The 18,771-nt window shown below is 45.6% G+C and overlaps 2 protein-coding genes across 3 annotated transcripts; both read left to right on the top strand.

The window, feature by feature from the left end:
* The first annotated feature begins 668 nt into the window (after window positions 1-668).
* pkp2 (plakophilin 2) lies at window positions 669-6,265 on the top strand. Of its 2 annotated transcripts, none has more exons than XM_088406481.1 (13): window positions 669-1,002; window positions 1,618-1,688; window positions 2,122-2,588; window positions 2,655-2,790; window positions 3,144-3,351; window positions 3,420-3,597; window positions 3,681-3,798; window positions 3,868-4,029; window positions 4,159-4,335; window positions 4,780-4,933; window positions 5,013-5,205; window positions 5,442-5,529; window positions 5,609-6,265. In XM_088406481.1, the coding sequence occupies exons 1-13, from the start codon at window positions 807-809 to the stop codon at window positions 5,669-5,671; spliced, it is 2,211 nt and encodes a 736-aa protein (XP_088262607.1). In that variant the 5' UTR covers window positions 669-806; the 3' UTR covers window positions 5,672-6,265. The 2 variants fall into 2 exon arrangements, with proteins under 2 accessions (XP_088262607.1, XP_088262608.1); XM_088406482.1 differs by having other exon boundaries at window positions 670-1,002; window positions 2,658-2,790.
* Window positions 6,266-8,242: 1,977 nt separating this feature from the next.
* On the top strand, window positions 8,243-18,460 carry rassf8b (Ras association domain family member 8b). Its single transcript, XM_088406483.1, has 11 exons — window positions 8,243-8,526; window positions 8,710-8,766; window positions 10,316-10,462; window positions 13,474-13,641; window positions 14,335-14,694; window positions 15,219-15,421; window positions 15,518-15,721; window positions 15,816-15,890; window positions 16,378-16,500; window positions 16,578-16,707; window positions 17,054-18,460. Exons 4-11 carry the CDS (start codon window positions 13,530-13,532, stop codon window positions 17,155-17,157), a joined length of 1,311 nt encoding a protein of 436 aa, XP_088262609.1. The 5' UTR covers window positions 8,243-8,526; window positions 8,710-8,766; window positions 10,316-10,462; window positions 13,474-13,529; the 3' UTR covers window positions 17,158-18,460.
* Window positions 18,461-18,771: the final 311 nt, after the last annotated feature.

Genomic DNA, 18,771 nt, shown 5'->3' with positions numbered 1-18,771 from the left:
GTACACGAGAGCCTTACAAAAGGCGAAGGCCACCCCGTATCCAATCAGACATCAGATGCAATACAACGGTTGGGTCAAAAATGAAGAAATTCATTTAGAATGAAGTAAATAAACACTGAAATGTTAAGGGTACTTCCAGGGCCCCCAGCAACACCGTCCTATGTGGCCTCACGTTCTGCACATGCCAGCAACCACCACTGGATCTCAGTTTTGTGTATGCAATCCAAAATAGCTTTGTAAAGTCATATTTTATTTGTAGCCATACCGAAACTTGTAACTCTTGTTTAAATATTTGTTGAAATACTGTATAACAGCTGATTTGTTTATTTAGTTGCATGAGAGGGTCAACAAATATATGTAACAGCAAAGTCTTCCGTAAGTTTTCACTATTATTTGACATTTTAAAAAACCTATGGATACAAATATTACATACAGTACCTGCGACCAACATCTCGCGATACCACAGTAACCTCTGCAAAGTAAATCTGGCGGAGACAAAAAATAGATCCATGCAATCTGCCCCAATTTTGCCATTTCCGCCATTGTTCAATATAGAATGCTTTCTAAAACAAACTAATGAAAAAAATGTGGGAATAGGAGGAGTCTACTAGTTTCCTGTTGGGACTGGGGGCGTTTTGGTAAAATCTCAAGGTAAACCACGAAGGCGTCACTTGACACCACAGGTAAATGTAACTCCGCCCGGCGTGACGTCAGAATTTACCGGATGGATTTTCAAGCGGACAAAAAGTGTCCTCCGAGAACGGACGTGTAAATAATGTAAACAAGGCAGCGAAAAGGTGAAAACAATGGACGAGTTGTTCTTCAAGTCGGCCCTACCGACGCTCGCCCACCGCCGGCTGGACACCGACACCACCTTGGCCTTGCCAGCCGAGCCAAGCGCTCGGTCCTCGGCTCGGCTTCCGTCCGGCGACCGCAGCCTGCGGGTCCAGCAGCAGGTTCGTCTCACCCTTGCGCGGAAGTCCAGGAGCAGCGTGTCCAACGGTAATCTCCCACTTCCTATGATCATTTAGCATCATATGATGTTAGATAAGACAGACTACTTTTACTTTCAGTTGAACGCCACCTCCACTTATCCCAAATAAGGGTTAGATTATTAAAAGGAACCAGAAACGCATTGCAAACATCACAGGACGCTGTGCACAGATTTACTTTCAAGAGCCACGCCCTCTGGGTAGTACGCCTTTCTGATCAAAGTAAACATTTCATTTTAAAGAGGGATGCGCTTCGGAGAGGCGAGCTGTACTTTCCATCGTGGGTTTTTCATTGACTTCAAATGCAAGGCTGATTTGGAAGCGGAATGCACGCCACATAGTATTTTGCTGGTCCAACAGGTTCCTGCAGGCTCGTCCGTCTTCCCAAAAGCGACATGGAGACCTCTCATTGTCTTCCCAGCCACCAAATGTTTAACTTTCATTGATTGCAATAGGAGACTTTGGACTGGTGGACTTATTGCGTCTAACCCTAACCCTGGCATGCAAATGAGGGTTTATTTACTTGTAGGCACAGCTACAGTACCTGGGAAATTTCGATGCTTAAACGTGATTACGGTAGTGTGAAACTAAACCCTCTCTGTTGAACTTCCTCGACTTGTTTCAGGAGGTGTCCACTTACAGAGAAGCGGCGCCAAAAGTTTTGATGCCGCTGACGGACTGAGGCCTCACGTCATGGTATGTTTGTGCTTTTAACAGTTTAGTCAAGCGTGACTAATAAATGAGGAAATGCTGGTAATTTAAGATTTATTTGCTCAAAAGCAAAAATGAATTGTCTGTACTCGGAATAATATTTGTTTTCTAATTATCAACACTTAGATTGATGTATTAGTTTAAAAAACATATTTTATACTTCAATGTCATATTAAAATGTGTATATTTTTATTTTTTGGATTTTTATTTATTCAAGTTTTGTATTAGTAGGCTTTGCCACATGTGAATTCACGTATTGGTGGATTTTTTTCCAACACTTTTACCATTTTAATTTGCGTCAATTATTTGCAAATTTTTGCTGGTTGAAATTTTCAGAGGTTCACATTACCTATGTTTAAAAAAAAAGGGTGAGTATTAACTTTAAGAAAAAATGACATAGATATACTTTATTCGACAGGTAAATGGCCTTGGTTGCGTTCTGTCAAGTACAGAGCATGTGCGGAGGCCATCTAAACGAGTGGAAGTTTCCCCCCCGGCGACACCTGAAAAGATCCAGTCCCACTTTAATTTCTCCAGCCGCCATTTCAGCACATCCACCCTGCCCGTCCGCAGTCCGTCCCACAGGAACTGCTTCCTGCTCGGCCGCTCCCCGAGCTGGCATCGGCGCTATGCCCTCTCCGAGGCACCGCGCTGGGTGTCCACCCACGCTTCCACGCCCGCGGACGGAAGCTTCCGCTTTTGGTCGGCCGCGTCGTCCGGCCGGAACCGGACGGCTTTCCAGCAGAACGAGGGGATGGTCAAGGCTGGTCAAAAGCTTCTCAGACTGAACACGTACCCTCCCTCGGGCAACAGCATGGAGAACGATGTGGGGGGACGAGCGGGGGCGGAGCTTCAGCAAATGCAAGCCAACAATGTCTCAACTCTGTAAGTACTATTATTTTGATGTACATCGACGCATAGATGGAGAATCTGATTTCGTGTCTTGGCCAGAAGGTCCGAAAAGAGCCCAGAGATGACGCTGGAGAGGGCCGTAAATCTGCTGACTCGGCGGGACGAGGACACACTGATCAGTGCCGCCGCACACATCCAATCGCAGTGCTTCAAAAGCGCAGATGCCAGGAAGATGGTTTGGGCCCCTTGCGTTCCAATACAGTAATCCTCTGCTACGGGTACCCCGATATATAAAGTGGCCGCATTGGTGACATCTCAAATGCCATGCAGTTGAGATGAAAAAAAAAATAGAGTCCAAAAGGTACAGAACCCCTACTTGGGTCAATTAAATCTAAACATAGTTGGGTAAAAAAAAAAAAAAAAAGATTCAATTTTGGTCAAAAATGGGCCACTCCTCAAAATGAGTCAGTTTGTCCCAGGTTTCTGGGTTGTTTTGCACTAAAAGAACTCACAAACCATTTGGTCATTCTGGACAAAAACGGATTGCTTTGAACAAAACTGTTTCAAATAGATGATTTTTTTTTCCAGGTTTATTTCATGCGCGGTATCAAAAAACTGCTGCAGCTGCTCCAAAATGAGGACGAGGAGGTGCAGCGAGCCGCTGCCGGCGCCTTACGCAACGTGGTGTACCAGAGCAGCGACAATAAGATGGAGGTGAAGGACCACGCCGGCCTGCCCACCATTTTGAGCACCCTGAAGAACAGCCGCGACACGGAGACCAGAAGACAGCTCGCTGGTCCGTTTGCGTCTTCAATTGCGCCATTGTTGTCAGAGTTCCTCGTTTGACGTCATTTAACCTCTCAGGGCTCCTGTGGAATCTGTCCTCTCACGACCTCTTGAAGGAAAACCTCTCCAGAGAAGCCTTGTCGGTTCTCACGCAGTCGGTCCTGGTTCCGAGTTCGGGCCTTTCTGAAGGGGAGAACCCCAAAGACGAGCTGCTCGCCGACGACGAGGTTTTCCACAACGCCACCGGCTGTCTCAGGTAACTGCAGGTGTCTCATATCGCGCGTGAGAACGCCATCTGCTGTTTTCCCTTAAAAAATAAATAACCACGACTCTGCGTAGAAATCTGAGCTCTTCTGGTCCAGATGGCAGAAAAGCCATGAGGGAGTGTGAGAACCTCGTAGACTCTCTGGTCTACTACATCCGACGGACCGTGTCGGACTACAAGGCTGACGACAAGGTTGTGTCAAAATCCTCCTCCTTCTCCTGACTCTCACCTCTCATCTTAAACTATCATCATCCCCCAAAGTCCACAGAAAACTGCGTGTGCATCCTGCACAACCTGTCCTATCAGATGGAGTCTGAGCTGCCTGACAAGTATGCCGTCAATCTCCTTCAATCGCAAGAACACGTGGCGCCCAAGCCCAAAGCGGTCGGATGTTTCGCTCAGCGTAGCGCCGACACCAAAGAGGTAAACGTCTCGGGTGCTACAGGAACGCCGTCAAAGCTTGTGAAAGTCCTCACACTCGTGCCCGAGTACAGGTTTAAAAGAAATAAAGAAAGAACCGGATCTGGAAAATCCCCCGTCTTGTATGCCCAGCAAGAGCAGCATCATCGCATGCTGCTGGAGGAGAAAGCCAACCCCCGCGGCATGGAGTGGCTGTGGAGCTCCATCACCATCCGAATGTACCTGTCGCTCATCGCTCGCAGCGTTCGCCACCTCACGCAGGAGGCGGCTGTCGGAGCGCTGCAGAACATCACAGCTGGGAACGGAGCGGTGAGAGCTTAAGTACCGGTAGTCATCCTGCTGCAAATTGAAAAGTCAAAGTGTTGGCTCCCTCTTGTGGAGATGCGACACCACTTCCAGCACTTGTGACTGCCGTTGAAAAGTACTTTTCATTTACGTATTCGTGAGAGAGAGAGATAAAAAAAAGTCCAACCCAAAGTTTTCACTATTATATATGTATTATATATGATTAGCAGATTAACTGTCATCAGTTTATTACAGTCTTCTTTAAGTGTTTTTTTTTTTTTTTTAATTTTTAATTCACAGAATCTGATTTTAAACCCGTAATGAATAACGGTCTAACTCTTACACATTGTCCCTTTAAGGAGTTTACTTTGCACTGGAGTAGCTCAAGTTTAGCCTAGTACATCAATCCAAAGTACTGTGCTTTAGCAAGTCTCTTGACAGCACCGAACCTTGTGTGTTTTCTTCCAGATGACTGAATCTATTGCCTACACCGTCGTGCACCGGGAGAACGGCCTCCAGCACGTGAGGAAAACGTTGCAGGAAGGAGAGCGCGATGTGAAAAGGACGGCCGTGTCGCTCATCAAAAACCTGTCTCGCTTCTCCGAGCTCCACCCCGATATCGGTTAGTTGTCGCTCTCGTCATCACACCAGTCACAGGTTGGTTTTTGTTTTTATTTTGCGGTCTAAAGATCAATCTGCAGTTAAGCAGGTGTTGCCAGAGGTGGTGGAGCTCTTACCCAATAACGACACCGGGATTGACCTGCCTTCGGATGTGACGGCATCTCTATGTCACATCCTCATCAATCTGAGCCAGAGCGGTGTGCACAACGTTCGAGACATGTTGAGCCAGGGCGCCCTCCCCAAGATCTGCAATATCAGCAAGAAAGACAATGGGTTAGTCACAGATCATGTATTATTATTTTTTTAGTATAGCCTTTGACATTTCTTTGTTTTTAATCTGCCAATTTGCATTACAAGCAAACTACACACACACACACACACTATTTAAAAAGCGCTGCCTTAGGGAATTGAAACAAGTAGTTCACTGCGATGTTTTGGTGTGCTGCACCTTTTATTTTGATCAATGTATGCATGGGAAAATTGCTTATTTATGCATTTATTTTTTAAAGCTATGGCCCAAGTAGGGCGGGGGTAACAGCGTGTATCCTACTCCACTCCTTGTGGAAGCACAGTGAGCTCCATGGGACCTACAAGAAGGTAAGCGGTGGCGGAGGCCTTCTCCTTCTGGTTTTGCAAAACTACAATTGCTTACAATGGATCTCTTTGTGCTCAACAGTGCGGCTTCAAGAAATGTGATTTTATCAATGCGAGGACCACTAAGGCTGTAAACTCCATTTAGAATTTAAAGCCAAGAACACAACCGCATTTTTGTAAACCTCGTTGTCATCCCACCTTCAGCGACGTTTTTTTCACATTTTTTCCAGTAGTTGACTTGGACATTTTTATGTCATTTTTAACATTTTTACGTTAAGTTTTTCACTTTTTAGTCGTTTTTATAGTTTTTCTACCCTTCCTTATGTCGTCAGACTATATCAAATATGACTAGCACTTTTTTTTAAATTACACAACACCAAAAAGTAACCGCATTCAAAGTGTCACAGACAGTTGATCTTGCAGCTAAACAAAAGCTCGTCTCTTTTGTGCTTTTTTTACAATTGCATCAAAACATTCTCGTTATGTCATCCATATTTACATAAAATTCATTTGTATTTTTCACCTTTTAAAGATGTATACAATCTTTCTTCCCCAATTCAAGGCCATGCTATTAGTTATGAAACCTCTAGAGAGCAGTACTGCACCGTTTTTAATGAAGTTAAAAATGTGCGTCCTTTAATTCGTCCCCAAGCATCCTTAAACTGGTAATACATAAATTCTCATATGCTTGAAGTGCTGTAGCACCCTGATTAAACTTTCAGCCTTTCTATTTGCGGAACTGGCTCCAGTCAACTTTTAATCATCTCTTAATTCGCTTTTTGTGTGTGCGCTTCAGAGTTGTTTCCGTGCAGTGCGTGCGATTTCCATTGCGAGGCGATGGAAAATCTGTGCATGGTCCAAAATCCTTTTGAACCAACAATAGCCCTCTTTGTCTTTGGTTGGGCTCGCACGGCTGCTGCGAGAGAGAGGCTCATCCTCTGCTAATGGAGTCTAGACGCTGGGGAGAAAAACAGAAGCGTGAGGAAAATTGGCGAAGGAATTAGAATTTCCCAGGGAATGGTGTCTTTTGAACCCTCTCGATCCCTCAAGAATTTCGGGAATGAAGAACCACCCCGCTCGTGCCGAAACCGACCCTGACAGAGGCCACTTTGGGGGCCAACCTTCTACTTAGCTAAGCGGACTATGCAAGGCCGGCTCCGACAGATGTTGAATTTAGACGGACTTTGTGAAAAATAGAAGTATGAAAAATAAAAGAGACCGCGCTCCGTCTTCGATTTTCAACCATGATATTGGCTGCCAGGAATAATGAAGATGATCCTCCACGATATTAACTTTCAAATCAAACACTATGTTAGACAAAAGATGATGAATAATGGTGATTTCAATATTGACCAAAATAATGGTGATTATTATACTGGCCATAATCGCGCATCACTGTTTGTTTGTTACCGTCTGTCTACCTTTCTACACCACGTGGAAACAACGGCGATGCGATGTAGTTCTCAAAAAGGTAAGTGTTTGTCAACGTTCCGTTATCTGTGTTTTTATTCAAACTAACAAGTATTTCTTTCCAGCACAGCATCATCTATTGGATCCGGCGCCCTTCTCGCAACTTGGCCCAAACGCATAACGGGCGGCGACGCAGGAGCGAGGGCTTCTCGGGTCACGCGCTTGTCAGTTTGGTGAGGTCAACTGGTCCAAGACAACAGAGTGAGGGCTTTTTCACTTTTATAACGCTTTGGTCTGAGAGCTCTTAAGGGGCTCGTGACTAGATTGGCTTCAAGGGAGTTTCATTTGCTAATCCTTGAGGGGACAACATGTCATGAAAATTCTTGTCTTGAAAATGAGAAACGTTTTTCTTTCTAGTCGTCTGTACATCGTTGAAACGAACGTATGTTGTTTTCGGCTTGTCGTCCTTATTAACAAATCTTTCACGTCCGTGGAAAGTTTTCAAATGAGAGTGATCCCTGAGCCATCAATTACAGGCGCAGAGGCAAGTTATTTTGGAGACGATAAGACTGTTAAGTCTTCAATATTCATGCAGCGCTGCGGCGATGGAAGTGTGACTTAAAGCTGCAATGCAAGGCAGAATTTTTTTCTCTGTGAGGGGAGTTGTCTTTTTTTTTATGCCGCATAATAAAAGTTGAGCAAGTTTTGCATAGTTCTGATGGGATCCCTGAGAGAAGAGGCAAAACTTCTAAATGTCACCATCATGACCAATATTTAAAACGGTAGAGTTGTAAGCCAACATGATAAACAATAGAGCTGTTTTGTTCCCAAAATATGTGTTATAAGCTACTGTACACTTTGAACATTAACATCTGCACTGAAATGGTGGGGAAAAAAAATCTAACTTCAAATGGTCACGTCAAACGTTGTGCGTTCAAGTTTACAAAAAAATTGTAGTATGAAACATTTATTAAAGATTAAAAACAAAACGTAAATACCGCTTGGAATACACTGCAGCACACTAACATCTTCGAAATATGATTAATTTACCAGGAAAATGGGCTGCTGTCGGCTTCATCGTTTTCTCAAGCTATTTTTCAAAGGTTTTCAAGTCCTGAGCTATCCATTTTGAACCAAACAAATGTGTTGAATTGTGTTGAACCTAACTAGAGAATTATTAGTTAAGCTACATAGCAGCTATTTTCAATACTTTGAAATTGCTTTGTAATGCATCACAATCGCACACTGCGCAGCGACCAGACGAATAGTGTGGACTTGTGAAAAGGAGAAAATGACCATGTATGGTCATTTGCCACTTCCAATGAGCAAAATTAGATTTTCACCCTGGACTGCTCTGCATGCAATCAAAACGGAAAGCTACGCTGCATTCGGTTGGAAAGGTCCCGGCTAGTGCGACGGTCGCTGTAGCTTTAATGGCTTCATCGTGCCTTGCGGTGCCCCAGTTCTGTTCCCACGTAATTTAAAAGCCCCCCTCGCCACTCCCCGCCCCGACCTGCGCACACCAGCAGAGCGAGCAGAGCGAGAGAGCGAGAGAGCTGCGGCTGCCGAACGCTCTGTGTCGGATGTCCGGTGAGTGGAGCGAGCAAGCCGTGTTTACATGCACATGCGGCGGCGGCGGCGTGACACGCATCGGTCTGCAGCAGACACCCCCCCCCCCCCCCCCCCTCCTCCTTTATCCTGCTATCCCGCAAAGTAGCCTGCCGCCTTTCCTGAGCAGTGCACGTTTTAATTTTTTTTTCCTCCAATCCATAGGAGACTCAACTGCATGGAGGGGGGACACGCGTGAGCATAACGGGACATTGTGAGAAGGTACTGTATGTTTTGTTTTGGTGGGCCCAAGCTAACCCATGGTGACTGTTTAGCTAATAATACTTGCTTTTATTACGCCTTCCATGCTCATGGTATTCCTATGAATACTTTTCACTTTGCATGACACATAGGCTATGGCTTGTGCAGCTCCATAGACTCCACAAGTCCAATTCGTGCGTTTGTTTTTTTTCTCTTTTAAAATCAAATGTCATCTGTCCTTGGTTGAGGACGTGTATCCAAACACTTAGTTTAAATTTTTATCAGTTTTTATCAGATAGCAGGAGCAAATCTGGGGAAGAATGCTTAGTCAATCAGGTCTCTGCCTGTAAATTTATGTTACATTCTTACAGGTATATATATATATATATATATATATATATATATATATATATAATTGTAGTGCGGTTGACTAACTAATCTCGTTGGAGTGTGTCTTTTTGCGTACCCCCACACATCCCCACTGAGTTAAGCTGCAAATCTTACAGGCTTATTGTCTCCACCAAGCTGATTACTTTGAACTCATAAGGCCACGTGCTGTCGTTGATTGTCAGCGCCGTCAAAATACAGTCTTCAACATTTGAGAACCTTTACAAGTACCACAATTTGACTACTGGCCCATAAAGAGTACCGATACTTAATGTCATTCGCTCTGTTTTAATCCAATGCTGTTTAAAAACAAAATTCATTCAAAAATTAAACTTTGTAAAGTTGGCCAAGTTTTACCTTTCACTGTGTAGACTGTAATGCAAGACTTTGACCAATAGGGGCACCGTGTCACAATTAGCAAAATGAAGTGCTGAATCTTGAAAATCTCACCAGTTCTAAAACTAGAAGTGTGTCACAAAGTGATCTTATATCACACCATCAGTGCAGTCGGGTAACAAAGTGCTGTCATCTGTTTTTTTTTTACCTTAAATGAGCTCCACACATTTGCCAGTGTAGTTTTCAGGCTGGCAAAGTAGTATCAGTCTCATAGTATCGGGGCACTTTTTACTGCACGAATATGCGGACTGATACAAAGACAGTAATACTAAGTTTTCATTGATATAAATGTTACTGGGGCTGAATATCGATTTATTGTTTTGGTTAATTGTCTACAAGCTAACCACAGATGTGCACCTGAAGAGCTATTTTTAGTGTCGGAGCCCTCAACATGGACCCAAAGATGTTTCCGCTGACTGTGCATGCTAATGGAGCTAGTCAAATGAGATGAATGTAAAAATCCTCATCGGATGTTGTTAAAATGAGCTTGAAACTCTAGTCCTTGTGACGGCTTGTGTGCCAACTTCAAATGACAAGGTCACAAGCGTATTACTTCACTGCTGGCCTGAGTGCCTCCATCAAACTAATTGATATCTTGTCCGGGGGGGTGCAGGTCAGTCTAATTTAATTGACTTTTTTTTTTTTTTTTTAATATGAAGGCAACTGCTGACATGGACATTCCCGCTGTTGTTGTCCCTAGGAGCTTTCTGTCAGTGTTGTGTGATCTCACTTAAGTGACAGTACACCAGAGCAATCTGATTGGATCCTTTTTGTATGTGCCTAACAGTCCAAAGACCCATGCGAGGGACACAGTGTCCTGGTAACATCATAGCCATGAAAGAGCACAAAGAATTCCACCAAGTACAAGTTTGCTTCTAGTGCTTGCAGTTGGACCACAGACTTGGCTGGCACTCCACAGAATTCACCCATCCAGGTACGTGTATTTTGTTGCCCCTAAACGTCTGACTTGAGATACCTTGCCTCATGCTGTATGATTTTGTTGATGACGATAGATTCATTTGGTAGGCGAATGTTTTGAACCAACTTTAGGAGAGTTCTAGATAACTAAAAACCATTTTAATGGACTGTCCACGATTTGAGCCGGTCCACATCGAGGAGCAGGCAAGTGACATGAAAGCACCAGTTACGTCTTGTTTTGTTTTTGGTCAAATCCCCCTCAAATCAATGCGGTCAACTGTGCCGCGCGAGCGAGGTTCCGAACAAAAGGTTGGGGGTAGCGTCACCAAGGCGACGGATTGTTTGCATTCAGTCACGCCGTTAGTTAGCCATGTGGACACGCACTGCGGTGGTCTCTTGTCAGGGCACCGTTTATTTCAAGTCTAGCTGTCCTTAAAAAAAAAAGTGGGATGCGGGATTACGTTTTTTTTTTTTTTTTTTGCTACAATCATGTTCGTCTGTCTACGAGGCCTAATGGTGGTAGCATAAAAACAGCAATGTGCAGAAATTTTGTCTCAGCTACTGTAATATTGTCTATTTTAGTCAGAAGATAACTAACATATGCCTGTGAATATTGTGCTGTTGTCTATGTGTGCTGCGCCACTGTTTGTGTTCATGTAGCCATTGCTTAGCCTCCACTTTATGCTTTTCATTCGCTTGTCTCTGGTCCTTCCCGTTTCATGTTAGCACAAAACTAGCAGCCTTTAAAGTAAACTTTTGTCAACCTTGTGCTTTTCATTAGCCCGTGGATGGTGATCCCCCTTGTATGTTAGCATTAAGCCGTTCAAGCTAATCACAATCCAGTCGTAAGTTGCATCATGCAATTTTCAGCCTCAAGTCCAATTCTAATTGCATATTTGATATTCGCTTGGTCGTGTATAATGCCACCATTTTCAATGTCAGGTAAATATTCAAAGCCATGATTTAAAAGTTCTTCCTGCTCCCTTGTGTAAGCCTTTGCGGTGTGACCACACCGTTCGCTCCCTCGCTCCGCCTTCCTGTGGCATCCCGAGAATGACGCCGGAAGAGACTGAATTTCCAGCTAAGTTTAACTCCGCCGGCCGCGCAGGCAGCACACGTGTCCAAGTTGTGCATTGTGTGTCTATTTGTTAGCTTGCGTATTTTTTGTCGACCTTGCACTTTGCGCTCGCTCTATTGTGTCCAAACACTGACTTGCTCGTGCTGACCCGGCAGCCATAAATGTCACATTTTAGTATGGCTGACATTATTATAGAAGGGGGAAAAAAAGCCTGTGGAAATGTCAGTTGATGAAGTAGACACTGTGTGGAGTTGATTTGTACTGCTTTAAAATAGGCCAAGAGTGCAAGTCTACGCACATTTTCTTCATGATGGTTGCAAATGGGAATTGTATTATTTTGCAGACACACCTAAAAGTTGCGGTTTGCGCACAACATCCACATTCCCAATCCTTCTATCGGCTTTTTTATTCGAGGAGCGGCGGAAGCTTCCGAGGTCCCGAGACGTATGGCTTGCGGCCGCACAGACTGACGAGCAACTTGCGCCGAAATAGGAACATACGCACTCGCAAGCCGCTGCTGTTTACTCACTGGCGCGTCCCTCTCGTGTGATTTATTTATCCTTGGCCTGCCATTGGCTGGCATCAAAGCGGCTTTCAGGGCGAGAGCGTAGCTATTCACGAGTGGAGAAAATCGAAGGTCCTTTCCGCAAGGGAGCACGCTGGAGTGCTCGTGATGTCGCGCAGCAAATGTGATTAGGGAGTCTTAAGTTAGTGCTGTCTTTTCCATTTAGTAGCTGGAAAAGTGCCTTTTCATCACAAAGAGGGGAAAAAAAAGATCAGCAGCTGTTTCTCAACAGGAATCAAATTGCTCCCGCTGTACAGTCCTTCGCGGTCTACTTTAAAAATAACAATTGTCTCATTTGTTTACTTAAGTCATCGACGCGGTGCTGAGATGTCATTGACCTCCCTACAACAATCATCCCATTCAAAAGACTTTTGATTTTTGATTTTCAGGCTTTGCTTTTTGAAAGTGAGAGCCGCTGTTTGGGGGATCGATAATTGCTAAAGGTCACCATTTCCATGTGTGCTTCTGAAGACCAAAAATGTGCGAATGACCTTGACTTGAACTCAGTAAATGTCTACAACCTGTAACAGCAGTGAATGAGTTGAAATCAAACTTACGAAAACTGGCGGGACAAAAAGAATTGTCGCCATTAGCAAAGATGCTAATGCGCCATGCAAAGTCACAGAGAATACAGTGTAGGCATGTATCTGCATATTTTATAATGATAAAAAAATGCTCCATCTATTTTGTCCGCCGAATAAAGAGCAAACGCATCGCATGATGACATTGAGCGCTAATTGTTCCCAGCCAGCTGCCAAACGTGAGCGCGGGCCGTCGCAATGGAGAGAGCCACGCCGGGAGCTTTGCACGCCCAAGCGTTAAGCGCTGCGGGCCGGGCCGGGCCGGGCCGGGCCGCCGCTGCGTGCAGCCTTTGCCAGCTAGATAATGAGTCCGGCGAGGTGCCGGCGTCAGCACTTTGAAACGGCTTTCCGGCTGCGTGCGGCCGCTCTCAGCTTTGCCGCATGGAAATCGCACCGCAGGCAAACGGGAGCGAGGTCTTTTACATTGAAATCCTGTTGGGGGTTTTGCAAATCAGTTAGTCACGTCCATGAATTGGATGTTGCAAAAACGTGCTGCTATTATTCCAAAACATGCCATGATTTCATAATGTCATGGGCGATGATCCATTCACTTCTTTGGTTAGTAGAAATTAGCCTTGTTTCTCATGGGTAAAATCATATGTTTTGTTTTGATTCAACTTATAAAGATTCTTGAAATTGGAAGCTGAATTTCTGAGGACAACCATTCACCAATTATCACATATTCATTTGATAATTTGCTCGCCAATGAATCCTTTAATAGTAACGCCTCTAATTGCGTTTGTTCGAAATGTGTGGGAGGAGAACCCGTTGCCAAAAACGTCTTTTTTATGTGTTCGTTTTAGGATGGTCAGTAAGCCTTTAGCACCTCCTTGTGGTGTGGCGGAATAAGGGCGTCTGCATGAAGGCCATGGAGCTAAAAGTGTGGGTGGACGGCGTGCAGCGCATTGTGTGTGGCGTGACCGAGTTCACCACATGCCAGGAAGTGGTCATCGCGCTGGCGCAAGCCATCGGTAAGTTGCCACACTCGTTTGCTAGGCGAGGCACAATTACACTCAAATGACGTCCCCCCCCTAAAAATACAGTTTTAGGAAACATTTTCATCATCTAAGTCATACAACGTCCCTCGAGCGCTTCCCCCACACAAGATAGTGTTTTCCCGGTTGTCCCGAACGCTGACAGTGGCGCTGGAGTTCTGGCTCTCGCAACCCTTTTGTGCAGCCTGGGCCTTTTTTGTCCACGGCACGTCCGCGCTGATGAATGTGCCCTTTTTGCCCGCACCCACGCTCCTTCTGCGCACAGAGCGCCATTCCCAGTAACCGCCTTTTGTTGAGGTGGAATTTCCCCGCTATAAAAGCCTTTCTTTCGTGTTTACTGTACAAGTGTGTTTCTGTGCCGCACCGGCAGTGGGGGAGGGCGAGAAGAATGGCTTTGAAATCCAGCCCACCTTCTTCCACGCACCTTCAAGTAGTGGGAACATCAGAGTTGAAGAGTTCTCAACCGTGCACTTATTACAGCCTGTATTGGACGTGCTAAATTGTCCTTAGGTGTGATTGGTTGCGCGAATTTGTCTCTGTGCGCCCTGCAATTGGCTGGCAACCAGCTGTGGTCGGATAAGCGGCTCTAGAAAATGGATGGATGGAAATGATTAGCCAGGCCCTAACTGATGGTAGCACTACTAACACTCGCTGCTCTTGATGTCCCAGGTCGCACAGGCAGGTACACTTTGATGGAGAAATGGAGAGACACGGAGCGCCACCTGGCCCCCCACGAGAATCCCGTCCTGTCTCTCAATAAGTGGGGTCAGTACGCCGGCGACGTGCAGCTCATCCTCCGGCGGACCGGCCCGTCTGTCGGAGAGCGCCTGCCCTCGGAAGGACCGGCCCGCGGGTGCCAGCGCGCCTTCTACCGCCAGAGCCTGCCCCCCATGGCCAAGCTGCACCCGGCGGCGGCGGCGGCGGCTAATCGCTCGCTCAAGCGCAGGGAGCCCAAACGCAAGTCTTTGACCTTCGGCGCGGGAACCAGAGGCCTGCGCGACATATTTGGAAAAAGCAGAGACACGCAAGGTAGTGAGCACGCCGCAAAACACAAAGACGATGACCTCATACTGTTTGGTGCCACTAGCTCTGCTATTGACATTGTAAATTTCCACTAGTGCTAGTCTAGTACTTCACTTGCAGTTTTTCCACCGTCTCCTACAACAAAATATGACAGTTGAGTGACATCCGAAAGCATTTGTGAATCACCAGTGGGAGTGGCATACTTGTTGTCACATGGGGCTCCTACTCCTGAGCTAAAGTTAGCGTACAAAAACAAACTGCGGCAATTCAGCCAACATTTAGGGAACGAAATGACTATTTTCTTACTCGTATTTTTTTTCTCCCTACTGCGGCCCTGCATTAGTTTGTAACATCGCATCATCGGTGCCACTACCCGTGGCTGCACGTAATGGCCAAGATGGCACACCTAAAGAAGTGAAGATGTGAAGTTGAATTTTCGGATGTCGTATTTGTCATATTCGTTGCTAGTGAGGTGGCTCATCGACCAGTTGCATTGTCGACATTTGACCCCGCTCCCTTGTGCCACTCAGCCAAACACACCCAGCAGCGCGGTGTGAATTTGAACCTAAGGCGGGTCAGCGACGACAACGACGACGCGGGTTCCCCGGCGCCAGCGAGTCCTAGCCGGGAGCTGGGCCGACTGGTGCGCCTGCAGAAAGACAAACTGCGGGTCCTGGAAAGTCGCCTGCAGGCCTGCCAGGCCCAGCTGCAGGAGTGGGAGGAGGCCGGCGAGGTAAGGGCGGCCCGACAAAAGGCGGCGTGCCTCCATTAGGGTTTTTTCTTTGTTTGTGGGGGTTAAATGGATTGAATTTTGCATGGCACCCGACAGGAAGGAAGCCTGGAAGAGGAGCTGCTGCTCCTGGAGCAGCAGCTGAGGAAGAACGAAGCCGAGATGGACCAGGAGGAGTTCTGGCAGAAGGAGTTGCACGCGGAGCAGGAGAGCGAACGCCAACTCCGCCAGCAGCTGGCCCAGCTGCGGGCCCGCCTGCGCGACTGCGAGGCCCAGCTTTCCCAGTACCTGGAGCGCATTCAGGTCGCTTTGTCCAACGCCTGCGGCGCCAAATACTGGCGGCGGGAAAAACAACAACCGGCAACGTATGCGGTTTGTGTGTGGGGGTGTTTTTTAGAGCATGGAGAGCGGCCTGGAACAAGAGCGTCCGGTGCAGGACGAACATCTTGGTCACATGATCGACGAGGACGAGGTAACATGGCTTCATTTAGCATTGGAATCGTTTTTAGAGATGCTTCTTCCCATCGACGCAAGCGGGAAAATAATGTGTGACCAACAGTATCGCTTCTATTATGCCCATTCACTGAAACCTAGAAACACAAAACTTTTTTTTGTTGTTGTTTTTTACCAGCCCAACTTGGTGTTGCGAATCATGCTGATAGATGCCGACATGAATCCATCCATGCTGTCCTTTTTCTTCTGTCCTTTATTTCTATTTTTTCTTGACTTTCTCACCACACCTTTTTCTATATCCGATGAAAAAATGATCTGGAAGCATTAACCGTTTCCGCAACGACAGGTGGTCATGACTGCTAGAAATGTCGTCATGATGACTTCAGAGAGAGAAATGGGAGGAAGTGTGACTTCTTCCCAGTGACCGATGTCTGAAAGTGAATGGCAAAATGTGCAAATTTGTGCGGATGAACTTAGCTGTGTTGTTTTTCTATTTGGGCCTTTAGGTGGAGGCCCAACTGGAGAAGGTGACAAGCGAGCTGGACGCGCAGAGCCAGCGCACAGCTCACCTGGAGAGCAGCTGCCGGGCTTTGGAACGCTCACTGGGCCAGTCGGCCAAGAGGCTCCAGGTTTGCGCTAAATAAACTTGCGTCAACTCCCCTAAAAGGCATCTTGGGCTTTGTTGATTTTCTTTTTTGTTTACCAGGAGAAGGAGCAGGAACTGGAGCAGCTGACCAAAGAGCTCCGCCAGGTCAACCTGCAGCAGTTCATCCAGCAAACGGGCACTAAGGTGACCGTGCTGCCGGCTCAGCAACCCGCAGAGGACGGCGTCAATGGCACGTAACATACAGTACAACTGACGCCATTACACTTTTAGGCTAGCGACAAACCACAGCCGAATGCGCGCAACTAAAGACCGACACCGGTGCAACCGCTCAAAGGTTATGAAACATGCAAACGATTGGAGAAATGTCTTCAAACCTGGTTGTCATGCAGCATATTGCCAGTAAAGCTCAACTGGAGATTGCGGCATTTGTTTTGGCGCAGTGCCCCCCTGTGGTCGTGAGGCAGTATCACAAGGTCCATTTGAATCGAATGTTAACTGAAGCGGGTCACCTTGTTCTTGCAAAGTCGATGAGGCCCACGCTGAAAACCATGTGTTGTATGCTGCTGCTTTTGCAGGGGAGGACCGCGGCTCTTTGAGACGGGCCTTCCCCAACGAGCTGCGCTCCTCCTTGCAGAGCCCCGCCGCCGCCAGAACCAACCCTGAAGGCATCTACGTTTGAAAAGCGCTAACGCAGAGACACTGTTGTGACACGGTAGGTTAGGATGATGTCACTCCACTGGGACTCTGCTCCATCTTTTTCGGGCTACCTGTACGACTTCAAGTGATGTCATTTGGAACTTTTCACACTACTGTGTGTGTGTGTATATATATATATATATATATATATATATATATATATATATATATATATATATATATATATATATATATATATATATTGTACATATAAAAAAGACACAAATTAAGGCCAGCAGATGTATTTTTGTTGACTATAGGAATGCTTTTTTTTTTTTTTTTTTTACTGTTGGAATGCTCCAAACCATCAGTAGCGAAGAATCTTATCAGGTTGTCAACTACGCACGAGCATGCACAAGCATAGTCATGTATTTGATTGCCTTACCGTGATGTGTGGAAAGCGCACATCAAGTGAACTCAAGGTAGCTAGAGCCGCACGGTTTCGCACCAATTCAGGGGAGCTTTGATTTTCGTTTGACTTCATGAAAAAAATAAAGGGTCGGCATCCGTTGCGCATCAAAGATGTGCTTTTTGCAAAGGTTGGTGTTTTTTATTTTTGTTTTCTTTTTTCCCGTCTTCACAATTCATCCTCGAGCTGAGAAACAAGCTATGGAAGACTTGAGGCATTTTTAGCCTGCAGGTTTAAAAATCCCTGATTGGCCGCTGGGTGGCAGCAAAGCCACGATTATGCAGACTTCGTTGAGAACGCTCACTTGCGCATTAAATTGCATCTTAGTGAGTCTCTATTGTAAAAGACTCAAGCAGGGACTCGTATTTTTATCTAACATAAAGATGTTGACAATGAACCAAAGCGAGTGTGACAAAACATGAAATGGTAGATGAATGTATTTTTGATAGACCTTGCATTCACTTGAGGTAAAATCCAGGATTGTATGTCCTAAGAGCCAGTCTATTTGTTTGTGTCCACCGTTGTGGACGTCTTTGTAGCACCCCTACTGCGTCCTAATGTTGCGGAGTAGAGGACATCCGGGCCTTCCAATCATTCTGTCTTGCTGAGACAATATAAACACAAGAGTGGACACAAGACGCTGTGTCTCAGGAGGATTGTTGTCATGGTAGTGACTGACTGGGACACTTTTAACTTAGGAGAATTGTGGCATGCCTTATTGTGAGCGAAATAGAATTAACGTCAACTACGTCACTTTGAAAGTCTGCTTTGAAAAAAAACCCCGTCATGCAAAAAAAAAAAACAAAAGCTGCAGAGAAAATGTTTCTGTTGTGCCATCAATGTTGATTTTCAATAAAATGTGTAAATATTCCATGAATTGTTGTCTAGAATAACCAGGAAAGTTTTCCAAAGTGTCTAGACTAGAGGGGTAGTGGACAAAGGGTAAAAATTTGCGTTTTTAACCCTTGTGGCATTATGTTACAAATTATGGAAATTCATGTACATGATTAAAACATGTAAAATTTCAAAATGCAACAATTGGTATAAATAATCATTGTCCATATTTTGGACCATATAAAACCATTTTTTGAGATGTATTTTAATAGGATTTATGACATTGATTTTTCTGCAATGTTTGCCACATTCCGTTGAGCGGCGGTCAAACTATGGCGGCACACAAAAAATTCT

This window comes from Hippichthys cyanospilos, chromosome 22 (genome assembly GCF_059441005.1).
Source record: "Hippichthys cyanospilos isolate Australia breed blue-spotted pipefish chromosome 22, RoL_Hcya_1.0, whole genome shotgun sequence".
Classification (NCBI taxonomy): domain Eukaryota; kingdom Metazoa; phylum Chordata; class Actinopteri; order Syngnathiformes; family Syngnathidae; genus Hippichthys; species Hippichthys cyanospilos.
Note: the sequence above shows the minus strand (reverse complement) of the source record. Positions and strands in the feature narration are given on the sequence as shown.

Coding starts and splice junctions, on each gene's coding strand:
- pkp2 (XM_088406481.1), top strand. CDS start 807: ATGGACGAGTTGTTCTTCAAGTCGGCCCTACCGACGCTCGCCCACCGC. Junction 1,003..1,617: donor CAGGAGCAGCGTGTCCAACG/GTAATCTCCCAC, acceptor GACTTGTTTCAG/GAGGTGTCCACTTACAGAGA. Junction 5,206..5,441: donor ATCAGCAAGAAAGACAATGG/GTTAGTCACAGA, acceptor TATTTTTTAAAG/CTATGGCCCAAGTAGGGCGG.
- rassf8b (XM_088406483.1), top strand. CDS start 13,530: ATGAAGGCCATGGAGCTAAAAGTGTGGGTGGACGGCGTGCAGCGCATT. Junction 15,722..15,815: donor AGTACCTGGAGCGCATTCAG/GTCGCTTTGTCC, acceptor GGTGTTTTTTAG/AGCATGGAGAGCGGCCTGGA. Junction 16,708..17,053: donor CGCAGAGGACGGCGTCAATG/GCACGTAACATA, acceptor CTGCTTTTGCAG/GGGAGGACCGCGGCTCTTTG.